Source organism: Anomaloglossus baeobatrachus, chromosome 5 (genome assembly GCF_048569485.1).
Source record: "Anomaloglossus baeobatrachus isolate aAnoBae1 chromosome 5, aAnoBae1.hap1, whole genome shotgun sequence".
NCBI classification, from domain to species: Eukaryota; Metazoa; Chordata; class Amphibia; order Anura; family Aromobatidae; genus Anomaloglossus; species Anomaloglossus baeobatrachus.
The window spans coordinates 121002306-121018092 of record NC_134357.1 but is presented as its reverse complement, the minus strand read 5'-3'; the positions used below and the strand labels follow the sequence as shown (position 1 = coordinate 121018092).

Genomic DNA, 15787 nt, shown 5'->3' with positions numbered 1-15787 from the left:
ATATATCCCTCATAGCCCCACATCCTAAAATTAGCCCTCCTTAATCTGGATATGGCCCCCTTATATTGAATATAGCCCCCTTGTGCTGGGACACGTCCCCCTGTGCTGCCCATGGCCCCTATAGATGGCACACCTCCCCTGTGTTAGCCCATGGCCCCTATAGATGGCACATCTCCCCTATGTTAGATATGGCCCCCATGTGTGCTGCCCATGGCCACTATAGATGGCACATCTCCCCTGTGTTAGATATGCTTCTCAGCACTGTAATCCCTGTGTCTCCCTCCTCGCAGTTGAGCTCCGAGTCCTCCCTCCTCCACTTCCTGGTTCTTGCTGCCGGTCATGTGATCGGCACGGCAGAGTGATATCATCTCTGGGTGCCTTATCACAGACAGCAGCAGCAGGAGACCGGGAGATCAGCGCTGGAGGTAAGTAAAGCTTTTTTTATTTTACTATGGGCAGCAGCACGGGGGCCATATCTAGCACGGGGGGGGATCATGTGTGATCAAAGGAGGGCGCAGGCAGATATAATATGCCCTGCTGCCCAGCCCCTCAGCGTGATGCAGTTTCAGCACCACGCTGCTGATGGACAGCGGCTGTGCATATTATATGAGCAGGAGATCAAACACTGCCGCCCGCAGCTGTCACCTGCCCCCAGCAGCGCTCCAGAGCGGACCCTGCAGTATTAGATAGATAGAGATATATATTATATATATTATATATATATATATATATATATATATATATATATATATTAGAGAGAGATATAGATAGAGAGATAGAGATAGATAGATAGATATATATATATATATCACACACACACATATACATACTTACATACATACACCCCCCCCGTATATTTGGTTTATAAGACGCACCCCCTACTTTCCCCCAAAATTTGGGGGAACAAAAGTGCGTCTTATAAAGCGAACAATACAGTACTTCTCTCAGCACTTTTTTCTTCAACAGATTATTGTCATAGACATAATATTAAAAATCAACGGCCAGCAAAGTGCTAGTGAATGAAGGCTTGTTTCCTGTGGAGGTCACACATATCTAGCATTAGAAACCTGTGGCATAACAGTAATTTGGACATTATAGTTTTGGAATATAACTGACTTCTGAATTCACAGACACCATCAATGGAAATTTCTGATATACCTACCTACGGGTAGGATTTTCAATGTTGCACTCCCAATAATTTATTCATCTTTCTCTACCGTATTCTACCAAATGACCATGTAATTCATTTGAGCAGCATTTTACTGGAATGGCAGCCACTACTGATGAGCGGGCACTACCATGCTCAGGTGCTCAATACCCACGTACAATGAAAGTCAATGGGAAACCTAATAATAATAATAATAATAATCTTTATTTCTATAACGCCAACATATTACAATTCAGGAGGATCATATATAAACAAGTAACAGTTATAGAAAATACAATATTTAAAGGGAGTAAAGACAACCCTGCTCGTGAGAGCTTACAATCTACAATGAGATGGGGGGGGGGGGGGACAAGGTACAAGTGCTTATTTACAATGACAATCCAGCCATCTCAAGAAAATGGGGGATAGATAATGGCTTCCTGGACCAGTTGGCCAGAGCCTTGAGATGCATTTGGGTGCCATGGAGTTTGACATGGGGTAAGTTTCTGAGAAGTTGGAGGGATTAGGTGAAATTAGTCTGGCTAGGGATTGAGATAGGCCACCCTAAAAAGATGCGTTTTTAGGGTGCATCTGAAGCTGCGTAAGTTATGATTCGTGCCAACTTCTTGGGGTAGAGCGCTCCAGAGGTTTGGTGCAGCTCGGAAGAAGTCTTGGATTCGGGAGTGGGAGGTTCGAATTAGTGTGGATGTTAGTCGAAAGTCATTTGCAGAGCGTAGAGAACGGGTGGGATGATAGACAGAGAGGAGGGTGGAGATGTAGGGGGGTGCCGCATTGTGGAGAGCTTTGTGGGTAATAATTTTTCCGGAACATCCTCGAGTTTCCCACTGACTTCCATTATACTCATTACACGAGTTGAGCCTGTCTGAGCGTCTGACTGCTCGTTACGAGTACGGAGCATGGTAGTGCTCGCTCATCACTAGCACCCAATGATTGATCACGTTTGTTTGTTTTTTTAGCTTACCTCCTTTACAAGATTTTCATAGAGTTCAATAGCCATTTCTTTGGTGCTTGCCTTGTTAAATTTTCCGGGGAATGGACCATCACTTCCAGTTGCAATGATGAGATGGGAATAATGTATTTTCTGGGTAAAGGGAAATTGGCAGGAAAAAAATGTGACTTAAAGTCCAAAGAGTGGACCATTGTCTGCACACAGCATATGACTTTTTACAGATATGTGATTCCTGTCACAGTTCTATTGAAAGTCATGAGGTTACAACATCATGATGCCAAAGTTATATATCAGGGATTTTCAGTCTTTTAGTATTCCATTATTTATTAACTAGAATTCAGTGTTTCAGGTCTCGATAAATAACCCTGCAACAACCACTGTTTAATAATATACACACATATCCTCTAAGACTGTGTGAAAGTGATACTGCACATGTGCTTTCAGGTTATAGGTTAGGAAACATTAAAAGTATTTTCCTGTAAAAACAAGTTATTGGTTATGAATCGTACATTTGTTTTAAAGGGTTGGCCACAATTGGAAAATCTCAGTCCCCATGGGCAGTTAGTTATACATACAGTATTTAAAGAAAAAACTAACAAACACTACGCTTTAATCTGCAACCCTCGGTCTATTGTGGAGTCTCCGCTGCTACTTGTTTGTTATAGTCTTCAGAGTGGAAATCGCAAGGAGAATGACGCCAGCGCTGACTGATCGAGGGGCTCGCGTCTCATTAGGTCATGTGGGTCCCAAGAACGCGCGTTCCAACATTGCTAAAACCGCGCCGGCAATTGAGGCCCACATGGGAAATGAGAAGGGGGTTGTCCTAGTAGTGGACATCCTCTTTAAAATTGGGACTGTAGACAACCATGCATCTACCTGTGTTCTTGTTTTACATTAGAACAAGAGTTTATAACCAGGGGCTAGGGGGTCACATGGGGCTCGTGCTCCCGTGATTTGTGGCTCGCGGCTCTCTGTCAGCTTGTTACATTAGCCCCTGTCTAACCAACAAATGGTGACTTTTGAGAGTATCCTGCACAGAACAGCAGATCTATAATACACATATACTGGCTTAAAGATTAAAGAGATAAATTAAAGTATTGCTGGAGATAGGTTGATACTGCCAGTTAAAGGGTTACTTGAAGTCAGATATGGATAGAGTGGTAGTCCGTGCCTAAAATGGGGGAATACCTAATGAGGGTAAGGTGGGAAGCCCTGGATGTAAGGATATTGCTTCAGTGTGATTTCTATGGGAAAGTTTAGGCTGTTTATACCAGTAATGAGGGCTCTGCGTGTCATACTGTGAGGGGTGTATGAGCTGAATATAACTACACGGGGGGGGGTTGAATGTGGCATGTGAGCCTCTCAGATTAATGTGGTTCTTAAAGTAAGAAAGGTTGGTGACCACTGCATTAGAGGAATGCAACTGTCAAGACGGCATTCACCTCATTGTCTTCCAGCACAATCGTCTGCTTCTGTAGGTTTATTCCAGACACTCGTCCTTGCTTAAAGCTGTCTTGGAATGACTCTTTGTAGGAGATAAAAGTTTTTCTTGCAAAACCTGAAATAAGTGCAAAATGTCACATATAGTAATTATATAGGCGAGCAACCCTGATAAGGAGAACAAATATATGGGACATCACACATTTTATAAATATGAAAACCATCCAGTCTTGTCCTGTTATAGTACAGTCAATGGAAATTTTAGACGGCATAAGACCCATGTAAGGTAACTTGGTCATGTATTCCACTTACTGTATATCGAATACATAAGGCCATAAAAAACCTGAAACATTTATACAGGACAAACCAACATTTATCAGACGCCTCATCAAAATAAAGAAAAACCTGCATTACCGGTGATTCAATTTTTTTTCTTAGCGTGTATACTGATTTGGTTAATCAATTTTATATTTTGATAAATTGGAAAATACAACATCTTTATTTTAAATGGAGGACAAACTGGTATGATTTGAACTTATGTTTTGTTTTTATTTTCAAAAACTTTTTTCTTTTTATTCATTTTTACAGGGTTTATTAGTCTCTTAGGTGACATATGTGATTGGCTGATCGCTTCTACTGTACTATACACATCAATGCTATATATACAGTGGCATGCAAAAGTTTGGCCACCCTGATCAAAATTACTGTTATGTGAGCAGATAAAGGGAATGTTCACCATCTGGGCAACGCCTACTCATTTTCCTTGTTTGCTCCCGTAAAAAATAAATAAGCCTATTCACCTCCGGCACGGCCACAATTCCAGTGATGTATGAAGCCGCGTTCCAGGGGCCCAAATGACGTTCTTATGACACGCAAACCCCAAGACCAATCAGCGCCCGGTGTCTGTCTCCCCACTTTTGGATATTTGACAAGGATGTGAGCGCTGTGCTTGACATCCTGATCAAATGTCCAAAGACAGGGAGGAGGAAGTCAGTGCTGATTGTCCGCTGGGCCCGCGTGTCATAACAATGTCAAGGGCTTCACACATCGCTGGAACTGTGGCCACACCGGAGGTGAGTATAGGCTTATTTATTTTTACAGGAGTGAATAAGGGGAAAAAGAAGGGGTTGTCTGAGTAGTGGTCAAAACCCTTTAAGCAAGTTGAAGATTAAATGATGTCTAAAAGGCATAAAGTTAAAAGATCACACATTTGCTTTGTATTTTTGGCAAAAAAAAACAATTTTTATCTTTTCATATTTTTAAATTAACAAAAAAGGAAAAATGGATCGATGCAAAAGCTTGCGCGCCCTGCATGGCTAATAAATAGTAGCACCCCTTTTGCAAGTATCACAGCTTGGAAACACTTTGTATCCAGCCAAGAGTCTTTCTATTCTTGTTCGAGGGATTTTTTCCTTGGAAAAAAATCTTCCAGTTCTTTGAGATTCCTGGCTCGTCTTGCATACACTGCTCTTTTGAGGTCTAGCCACAGATTTTTGAAAGATGTTCAGATCAGGGGACTGTGAGGGCCATTGTAAATCCTTCAGCTTGCACCTTTGAGATAGACTATTGTGGATTTTGACATGTGTTTAGGATCGATATCCAGTTGTAGAAACCATCCTTTTTTGAAAACTGTAGTAAAATTGTTTAAATAGGACCAGAACTCTTTTTCAACATTATTTACTCAACATTATCGACATGCCTTACCAGTTTCTACTGAAGCACGAAGGGCGGCGACATTGTGATGGAAAGCGTCTTTGATGTCCACTAAAACAAATGGAATCCCATTGGATTTTAGCTGACTGGCAGCAGCTTTGCCTGCAAATCCTCCACCCACGATGACAACTTGCACCGATTCATCGACTGACAGTTTAGAGCCCATGTTGGTTTCTGTTTCAAGAAATAAAATGAGAAAACTTTTTAAATTTATCTCCCAAATATCGAATTCTCATTTACTTATAATATAGAACTCCACAACCAAAATACAAGATGCATTTTCTTCTGATAACCCAGGACCATCCTTATAAGTTGTAAAGTGATGTAAATACAACTTAATAGCTTATTTTTACATATTCATAGTACAATCCCGTATTGCAGTTATCTATAGCATTGTTCATTGATACCCAGAAGAGTTATGGCCACTTATTATGAAGCCACTTTTACATGGTCAGTATTCCAGTCCTAACCTAAAAATTAGGAGAGTGTCCAAAATACGGAAGTGACACAAATCTTTCCATTATCGTTTGCCTTTGTAGGTTTTATTACTGGTTTTGGTTTTCAAATATTGATGTAAAGTACACAAAATGAAAGAGTGACCTTCACCCCTTTACCACCCAGCAATTTTCCAGTTTCCATTTTCATACTTCTTGTTGTATTCTGTGGATGCCATTACCACATGTCTGGATTTTTAAAGGGAACCATCTCACTCACCTCTCTGCTGCCATCGCTGCCAGACGATGGATTTTGGATCAGTGCGCATGACCCCAGAGTTGGGTAATGCACACTATGAAGCCGGGTGTATGTGTCCTGGCGTCAAACTCTGCATGACCCAAACTTCGGGATCATGCGCACTGAGCTGAAGTCTAGGAGTCAGACGCGACTTCATAGGAGAGGTGAGTGAGATCATCCGACGCTGTGCATTCATTAGCATGATAGCAGACCTGCAGGGATGTACTAACATGCTAATGGAGCCGACTAGCCAGGGGAACCAACGCCCAGGGGACTAGTCCCCTCGCTCATTAGCATACGGTAGAAGATCTTTAAAAATACTTTTTCTAAAGATCTCTTTATCTATACTAGTGTATACATGGACGGTCAGGCAGGGATTAGCAATATACACCCAGGACTGCTCATGGTGCTGGGTGCATATTGCATCTGACAGGTTCCCTTTAAAGTAAGAAATACAAAGCTTCTTTTATTCATCCGTGCTTACAATTCGCTGGATTTGTTTTTCCTTTTGAATCAATCTTAAAGTAGTGGCAAACCTCTTTAATAAAACCACAAAAATTACTTATGTGCCAGAAAGAAATGGAAGGAACCTGGTGCAATCGCAACGATCAATCTGTCTCAATACAAGTATTCAATAAAAAGATTTTTTTTTCACATTTTAACATGTTTGGAACTCATACAGAATAGTACTTCACTCATACGCCTAGTCCTATGCGGTCATACTATTTATGTAATGAGAAGCTCTATAATCAGTAAAGACTCCTGTACACATTAGGCTGGAAACACATCTATGCGAGTAAAATCGGTCCGACTGGGCTGAAAAAAACTCGGCTGATTTTAGTTCACGTTAGGTGCGAGTGCAACGCAAGTGCGATGCTATTTCTGAATAAATGATTGATTTTGCTCGCGTGTGTGTCGCATTTGCGATGCTAGTTTCCTGCAACATCTTAACTAGATAAAAGTGATTACACATGTGTAAGTTAATTTACTTTTGGGAATGTGATGTCACATTCATCTGTTGAATATTTAATGAGCATAGTTCCTGCCACACTCGCAAATGTGAACGCTGGTGCGCGTGTGTGATCCTTCTTATAATCCGCTTCCATAGGGAATCATTGAGAAAAATGGTTCGAGAAACTCGCAAAAAAGCAGCATGCTGCGATTTTTTTCTCAGTACGATTTGGACTGAGAAAAAAAAAAAAAAAAAAATCGCAGATGAGAGCTGAATCATTCACTAACATGTGTCCAATTCCAATGCGAGATTTTCTCACATTGCTCTACTGCGAGAAACTTGCAAGTGAGAAGCCGGCCTTAGGGCGGCTTTGCACGTTGCGACATTGCACGTGCGATGTCGATGGGGTCAAATCGAAAGTGACGCACATCCGGCGTCGCAGTCGATATCGCAACGTGCAAATCCTTTTTGATACGATGAACGAGCGCAAAAGCATCGTTATCGTATCATCGCTGCAGCCTCCGACATTTCCATAATGCCGGTGCAGCGACAGGTGCGATGTTGTTCCTCGTTCCTGCGGCAGCACACATCGCTGTGTGTGAAGCCGCAGGAGCGAGGAACTTCACCTTACCTGCCGCCTGCTGCAATGAGAAGGACGAAGGTGGGCGAGATGTTTACATCCTGCTCATCTCCGCCCCTCCACTTCAATTGGCCTCCTGCCGTGTGACGTAGCTGTGACGCCGCACGACCCGCCCCCTTAGGAAGGAGGCGGGTCGCCGGCCAGAGGGACGTCGCACGGCAGGTATGTGCGTGTGAAACTGCCGTAGCGATAATAATCGCTACGGCAGCTTTCACTAGTTATTGCACGTGCGACGGGGGCGGGACTATTGCTGCAGCATCGGTAACACATTGTTACCGATGTCGCAGCGTGCAAAGCCCGCCTTAGTCTACAACCAGCCGGACCAGCAGATAATGGTGGGAATGGTTGCCTTCTAACAGCTGATCCTTAAGTTCTCCAATGAAATAAGCCTTCATCATAGAGAGCACAGGAGGGCTCAGCTAAGCCTTCGTTCATTGGGAGACTAGAGAGAAAAAGCCGTCAGCCGAATGATTGATGTGTATAGAGGTTTTAAAGGGAATTTATCAGCAGGTTTTTCTATGTTAGCAAAGAGTAGCATGATGTAAGGGGCAGAGACCCTGAATACAGCAATGTGTCACTTTATTACTTGTTGCAGTTTCAATAAAATCAGTGTTTGATCAGCAGGAGATCATCATTACAGGAGTGGTTGTCTTTTGCCAAGTAGTACTCCTGCTGTGTAACTGCACTAATTATCACTGATTAGCAGCTTTGTGCCAATGAACAGGGTAGACAAAAAGCTGCCAATCAGTGCTGTCAGCGCAGTTATACACAGGTCAGCATTCAGAGAACTAGGAGAGCTACAGAGAAAACAGCGATTTTATAAAAATGACAGTATGCAGACCAGTAAGTGACACATTGCTGGAATCAGGGCCTCTTCTACAAAATTATGATGCTCTTGGGTAACAAAAACCTGGTGACAGATTCGTATACAGGGGTTTTCCAGTCTTAGGCTATGTGCGCACTAGAAAATTGACTTTTCTTAAGAAAAATCAGCACCCTCTGGCAGAACACCGCACCCACAGCAAAAACCGCGGTAAAACCGCACCCGCGTTGTTTTCCGTGAGTTGGTCCCTGCAGTTTTTTACCATTATCTATGGCAAAAACCGCAGGCACCTGCAGAAAAGTGTCATGCACATTAATTCCGCAGCGGAAATTCTGCGAGTAAATCCGCAGGTATAAAAAAAAACAGTGCGCACAGCATTTTTTTTTTATACCCCTAGGTTTTGCTGGGGAACGACTGCAGAAATGTTAGACACATTTTCTGCAGCAAATCTGCGGTACAATCTGCGGTAAAGTGCGCATATAACCTAAGGCCTTGTGCCCATAGGGCTTTCTTCATGCTTTTTTCCTTGTTTTTTAAAATCAATAACAGCAAGGAAAACACATCCCAGCAAAGTCTATGAGAATCATGACTTGCTGTGCCCACGTTGCTTCTTATTTCCTTGCTTTTTTTGCTGATAAAAAGAAGCAACATGTCAATTGTTTCTGCTTTTTCCCCCCTATCTCAATAGATAAGCTGCATGAAAAAAAGCATGAAAAAAAAAACATGAAAAGCAGCTTTTTTTTCCTGCCAAGGCATGCTTTATTTCTGCTGAAAAAAGCACTGTGGGCACAAAACCCAAGTATAAAAGTCTATAGTCTCTTTATATGACCGGAGTTACACTTGCGATTGACTCACACGAGTGCAATGTGAGAAAATCTCGAACCAATGTTAATCAATGAGGCAGCTCCGAACTGTTTTTTTGTCTCAGCTCAAATCGGACTGAGGAAAAAAATTGCAGCATGCTGTGATTTCTAGAGTATCTCGCGCGAGGCTCTTCAATGCAAGTCTATGGGTGCACGAAAAAAAAAAAAATCAGATGGTACACGGACCATCCTAGTGACATCCGTTTTTCTAAATACAATTTTATCATGTAGCAGAGAACAATGTACCGTATTTTTCGCTTTATAAGACGCACTTTTGTTCCCACAAATTTTGGGGGAAAGTAGGGGCTGCGTCTTATAAACCGAATATACGGGGGGGGGGGGGGGTGTAATATATATATATATATATTATATATATATATATACACTGCAGGGTCCGCTCTGGAGCGCTGCTGGGGGCAGGGAAAGCTGCGAGCGGCAGCGTTAGATCTCCTGCTCCCACTCATATAATATGCACAGCCGCTGTCCATCAGTGTGGTGCTGAAATTCCATCACGCTGAGGGGCTGGGGCAGCGGGGCATATTATATGTGCCTGCGCCCTCCTTTGATCGCACATGATCCCCCCTGTGTTAGATATGGCCCCCATGCTGCTGCCCATAGTAAAATAAAAAAGCTTTACTTACCTCCAGCGCTGATCTCCGGTCTCCTGCTGCTGCTGTCTGTGATAAGGCACGCAGAGATGATATCACTCTGCCGTGCCGATCACATGACCTGGCAGCAAGGACCAGGAAGTAAGGAAGCCGGAGCTCAACTGCGAGGTGGGAGACACGAGGAGGACAGCGCTGAGGAGGTAAGGAAAGAGTGTTTTATTTTATTATGGGCAGCAGCATGGGGGCATATCTAACACAGGGGAGATGTGCCATCTATAGGGGTCATAGGCAGCTGTATGGGGGCCATATCTAACAGGGGAGATGTCCCATCTATAGGGGCCATGGGCAGCTGTATGGGGGCCATATCAAATACAGGGGAGATGTGTTATCTATAGGGGCCATGGGCAGCTGTATGGGGGCCATATCAAACACAGGAGAGATGTGCCATCTATAGGGGCCATGGGCAGCACAGGGGGACGTGTCCCAGCACAAGGGGGCTATATTCAATATAAGGGGGCCATATCCAGATTAAGGGGGGGCTAATTTTAGGATGGGGGGCTATGAGGGACATATACCCTATATGATTTGTTAGACGGACACTGGCATTATAAGATGAACCCCATTTAACATTAAAAAAAAAAAATCTCTTTTCCTTCACCAAATTTGTGGGTGCGTCTTATAATCAGGTGCGTCTTATAAAGCGAAAAATACGGTAAATGCTCCTGTACAGGACTGTAAATGAGTAACAACTGCTGAGAATAAAACGGATCACACACTGACAGCACACTGACGAAAAGTGAGAAAAAAATCATCCTACTCTCTGGCGTGAGAATCGGACCGATTTATCATAGCAAAGGGTGATTCAGGCCTAAGACTGCAGAATCGTGACAGTGGGCAATGTGCATTTTGTCACAATTCAACTATATTCCCTGTACAAGTGATAAGTCACCTGACCACATGTATGCAAATGGAAAACTTGCGATCAGTTGCTGATTAGTCTCATGCAGCTTTTCTCAACAGAAGAGAATTGAGACTAGTCAGCGTGTGACCACAAACACGCAAATTGCATTTACATGGTCATGTGATTTCCCACTCATCCGTGGATAAAGGGGAATGGGAGTTGTGCACACTCACGATTTGGGAGTCTGCAGTCACATACGTCCACAGCAGACTTTTCTTAGACCAGAATACCCATTTAGGCCGAAGTCACGCACGCGAGTCTCGCATTGCATCACCCAGCACGGCCTGCTGCTCTCCAAACAGGAGTGGGTCAGATACATGCCTTTCTATGCGGACAGCGGCAGGATGTGCCGGGTGACGTGATGCGCGTCACTCACAAGTGTGACTCCGGCCTCCTAAGTACACACTGTGATTAATATTTAAAATTTTTGGACAGACATAAAAAGAACCGCTTAAAAAAAAGATGGCTTCCATGTGCGTCTCCTTTTTAAGGAACCTACACACATAGCAACTATGACTTTAGCTGGCTCAGCAGGCGGCACTTATTTGTATCTTGCAAGTCTCAATTTAGATCTCTGTAAAATTCAAGGGGCTAAGTTGTAGTCAGTCAACAGCAACCGTGAAACTTACAGGTATGTGCACACATAGCTTTTTGGGGGGTTTTGGGAGTCTTGTAGCAGATCTGGGAAAAAAAAAAGCACACACCTTAGAAAATGTAAAAAAAAAACCAAAAAAATGCAATCAAAATACTTGACTCCGGCCTACTACTTGTGTACTTCTTTATGTGCCGCCCCCACATCAGTGTGGTAAGGTTGGAGTACCACCGCTGCTGTTGGGGAGTACCTGGGGTGATGACAGGCGCAGCCAGGTGTTGCGACCCTCCACGGGTAGGGGGAATGCCCTGGGACTCTGTGATGGTGTTGGGGAGTGCCGTTGAGGCGTGTAAGGGTCAGTTGTGTACTCACTCAGTCCATGAAGCTGACACCTACAACTTGGTAAACCAAAGTTCTGGACACCGCTGCCGCCGAAAGGACCTAGTTTTGGTCCCGTTCCCGGTGATGTTGCCTGATGATCTGTGACCTTTTCCCTGGCACATAGTCTGCTTCTTAGTTGGCCCCACTAGTTTGAAACTAGTCGGGTCCCGCTCCCCAGTGTGGCTAACTGTGGGAGCTTGCTTTCAGGGTTCACGCTTGGGATTTCCTGGACCGTTTTGTGGAAGGTCCTATCCCCCTCATTGCGCTAGTACCCAGATTTTGGAGCGGGTGGAGAGCGGATCTTGAAGGCTCCGTTCTCGTCGGGTGAATTGTCAGGTTGCCTGAAGCTACTCCCTGACCTAGGGTCCACGTACCCAGTCATGCCCTGGTCCCAGCCTGGTGATGGTACAAGGCCGCCGGCTGTCCTCCTCGACAATACCGTGCCCCTTGTCATGATCTCCTGTGACCGGGGTCCAGCTCCTACTAGGCCCAGACCAACGTCTGCCACCTAGTTACTTCCAAGGAGCCCAGCTCCTGAACTCTTGTCTCCTTCACTTCCAACACTACACGGGGCTACTCCTGACCTCCCCTTACCAACCCCCCAAGTGGGCGACCCTATTCCACTCAGGCCATCCACTAGTGTGTCTGGTGGGTGTGATACAGAGTGTTCCTAAGATTTTGATTAGCTGGTTTTGGCAACACCATAAGTTAGGGACCTGTAACCAAGGAGGAGGTGGATATTGCACAGAAGGGCAGATTGCACAAAACCCTGTGACGACCTGATAGGCCAGGGCGTCACATTTATCTTTAGGGTTTTCTGGAATTAGAAGAGGAAGTATATAACACTTTGAAGCATCTCCTTATGAAAAATGCTCCAAACTAGACAGAAAAAAAAAAACGACTCAAGAAAAAAAAAAAAAAAAAGCTAGAAAAGCTCTTCAGGAAACAATTCACAGCTGGCATCAACCCCATGAACCATTACCCCGATTGTCACTGCACCACAGTGACACAAAGAGCCGGGTAGAGCACCAGAGTTGGCACATCTAATGGAAGCTCCCCTTCTTGGGTGGCTGTGGACTGCAAATTTTAGGCTAGGAAGAGCCCAATAACCATACATCTTTCCAGCCCGATAATACCAGCCCTCAGCTGTCTGCTTTAACTTGACCGATTATGACAAATGAGGGGACCGAATGTTTTTTTTATATAATGTAAAAAAATGGCAAACAAAAACATCATGGGATCCCCTCTATTTCTAATAACCAGCCAAGGTACAGCTGAGGGTTGAAGCCCCCAGCTGCTGCTTTACCTGTATGTGACGCCTCTGAGGCTTCAATCGCCACAGAGGTACTGCCCCTCAGCCAGAGGTGTGGTATCCCATCCTGGGTACGGAGAAGGTCATTACCGGTATGCACACAAAACACACACAACACCTCAATTAGCAGCTCTCCACCGGGTCAGTTTTAGAGGGGGGGGGGAAGGGAGGAGAAAGGGGGAGAGGGGGGGAATTGGAAGGAGCAGTGGAGGAGTAAAGACTTGTGGTCTAGAGCTGGTGCAGCTCGACTCAGGCACAAGACAGAAGGGGTCCTAGAGACCACAGGAAGTGCGCCATACTCCCGTGGCTTCGTTCCACATACAGCATCGGAGTGGAAGGACTTGGCCGCAGAACGGGGACTAGTCCCTAGGCTACAGGAGAAGAACCAACATGCTCCGCTAGTAAAACCAGAGGCTAAGAACACATTTAGTACCAAAGCCTACTCCGCACGCGAATCCACTGGAAGGTGACCACATAGGGCCACGGGATAGAGCTTCAAGTCACCCGACAGGGCCCGCGGACACTGGCTCAGGGCAGTATGTGTGTTGGTGCAGGACGACGACCAGGGAAGGTACATAAGAAAGGTGCACCGGACTTGACCTCCGAACTACCCAGGATAACTGGAGCCCATCACAGTGAAAAACCCAGCACTCCAAAGGCGGTCACTGACGTCGTGTTACCTTGGAACCTGCAACAGTAAGTAAAAACCTTGAGACTAGATCCCTGTGTCGCACTGTTATTCGCCTGCGCCTCCGGCCTGCACCCCGCACCATCGCCAACTACTACCCCCATCTGCCCTGGGGCCCAGCGATGCCTGTGGAGAGCTGCACCATCTAAGCTGCGTCACCATCTGCTCCAGCGATGCCTGTGGAGAGCTGCACCATCTAAGCTGCATCACCACCCCACAGCGGAGGAACCTAACTTGCCGCATACCACAGGTAGCGTCACAGATAACTATCATTATCCCCTTTATATTTAAAAGGACACCGCCGGGGTCACAGAACCGGGCCTCGCCACCGCAACGTCCCGGAAACAGAACTGCGGCCCGGTAACAAGTACCCCATGGCTCCAGAGCAGGCGTGTCATGTACTTGGTATGAGAATTCATTTTTCATTTCTTCAATTAATTCTGCTAAATAGCTGGACAAGCTTTCTATCTATACATCAATTTTTCTAGGTTTCCACATCTTTAACACATAAATAATCATTGATTTCAGTATCATGCATATTTTTCTGGCACTGGTCACACAGATGTACAAAACGGACCATGTAACACGTGTTTCTTTACACAGACGTGTGAAGCTGGCCTTACATAAAGCGAGGCCGCGCCCATCTAGTCAGATTCTGATGTAAGGATTCACAAGTAGGTAAGCAGAGCGACACACGGAGACACAGTGACTGAAGGCTTGTGGACTTAGGCCCTGTGCACACTAGAAAAGGATTTTTCTCAAGAAATTTCTTGAGAGTGAAAGATTAGCGCATTTGCATTCAAAAAACGCACCAATAACGCATGCATTTTTACCACGTTTTTGGTCCGTTTTTTTCACAGGTTGGTCCCTGTGTTTTTTTTACCATTATCTATGGCAAAAAACGCAGGCACCTGCAGAAAGGAAGGGACATGCTCATTCTTATTCTCAAAAACTATTTTTGTTTTCCATAGGTTTTGCTAGGGAATGTCTGCAGAAAGATTACAACCATTTTCTCAAGAAATTTCTACAGCAAAAACAACAACAAAAAAAACCGGGTAAAAACGCAGTGTGCGCACAGGACCTAACACTGGACAACCCTTCTAAACAGAACATAAAGCTACAAGGGAAGCGGCTGCCCTCCTTTAGGTCAGACTTGCCTACTTAACTTTTTATTTTTTCTAGACAGCTTATAAAAAAAACAAACAAATAAAAAACGAGGACAATTAGGACAATTTTTATGGACACATTAGATTACCATAATAAATCATTAAGATTATCAGTGAGCCATATCTACAGCCCATAATTCTGATATGAAGACATCAGTTGCAGTCCCTGTAAAATGATAATTGCAGAATATAAAATAAAAAAATAAAAAATATAATTTTCTTTAACTTCAAAAAAATCTAGGAACCATTAACTTTGTATTTCAGAGAGGGCAAAAAAGTGCCACATTTTTAGAGACTGTTCCTGGAATTTCTGGGAGGGTGGTAACCCAGCTGAAGTACAGAGAGTGCTGTACTATGTGACAGTCTCACTACCCCGCTCTCAGACCTCTCTCCTGGTGTGAATGGGGGGCTACCTATCCCGATCAGTCCCGGGACAGACCGTGCCTGCAGGTGAAGCTGTCGTCCACTCACCGACCACAGAAGGACTTCAGCTGCTCCTGACGTGCACACATCCAGACAATGCGGCACAGTCTGTGTATATAGGTCCTGCTCACGGAGCATGACTCAGCAGAAACACCGCTAACGTGTCACATGCCGCCATCTACTGATGCTTTTACACATTGAAAGGTTTTTGTACGATGCTGAAGTTGGTTTCTTATTCGTCAGTTTCTTATTCGGCAATTTAGGATTTTCAGTTTTTTACAGGATTAACAACAAAATTAACACATCACAATAATAAAATACAATGCACTGATGGGCCCTAATATAAATACACTGTGAAAATTATAAAACTGGCAAA

At 44.4% G+C, this 15787-nt stretch overlaps 1 protein-coding gene across 1 annotated transcript in view; it reads right to left on the bottom strand.

The window, feature by feature from the left end:
• The window catches only part of AIFM2 (AIF family member 2), a 66256-nt gene extending 50707 nt beyond the window's left edge, over positions 1 to 15549 (bottom strand). The window contains exons 1-4 of the mRNA XM_075347218.1: positions 15460 to 15549; positions 5262 to 5444; positions 3560 to 3675; positions 2130 to 2249 (exon numbers count right to left, since the gene is read on the bottom strand). Coding sequence (XP_075203333.1) covers positions 2130 to 2249; positions 3560 to 3675; positions 5262 to 5436 — 411 coding nt within the window. The 5' untranslated portion in view covers positions 5437 to 5444; positions 15460 to 15549. The remainder of the gene's footprint in view (positions 1 to 2129; positions 2250 to 3559; positions 3676 to 5261; positions 5445 to 15459) is intronic.
• Positions 15550 to 15787: the final 238 nt, after the last annotated feature.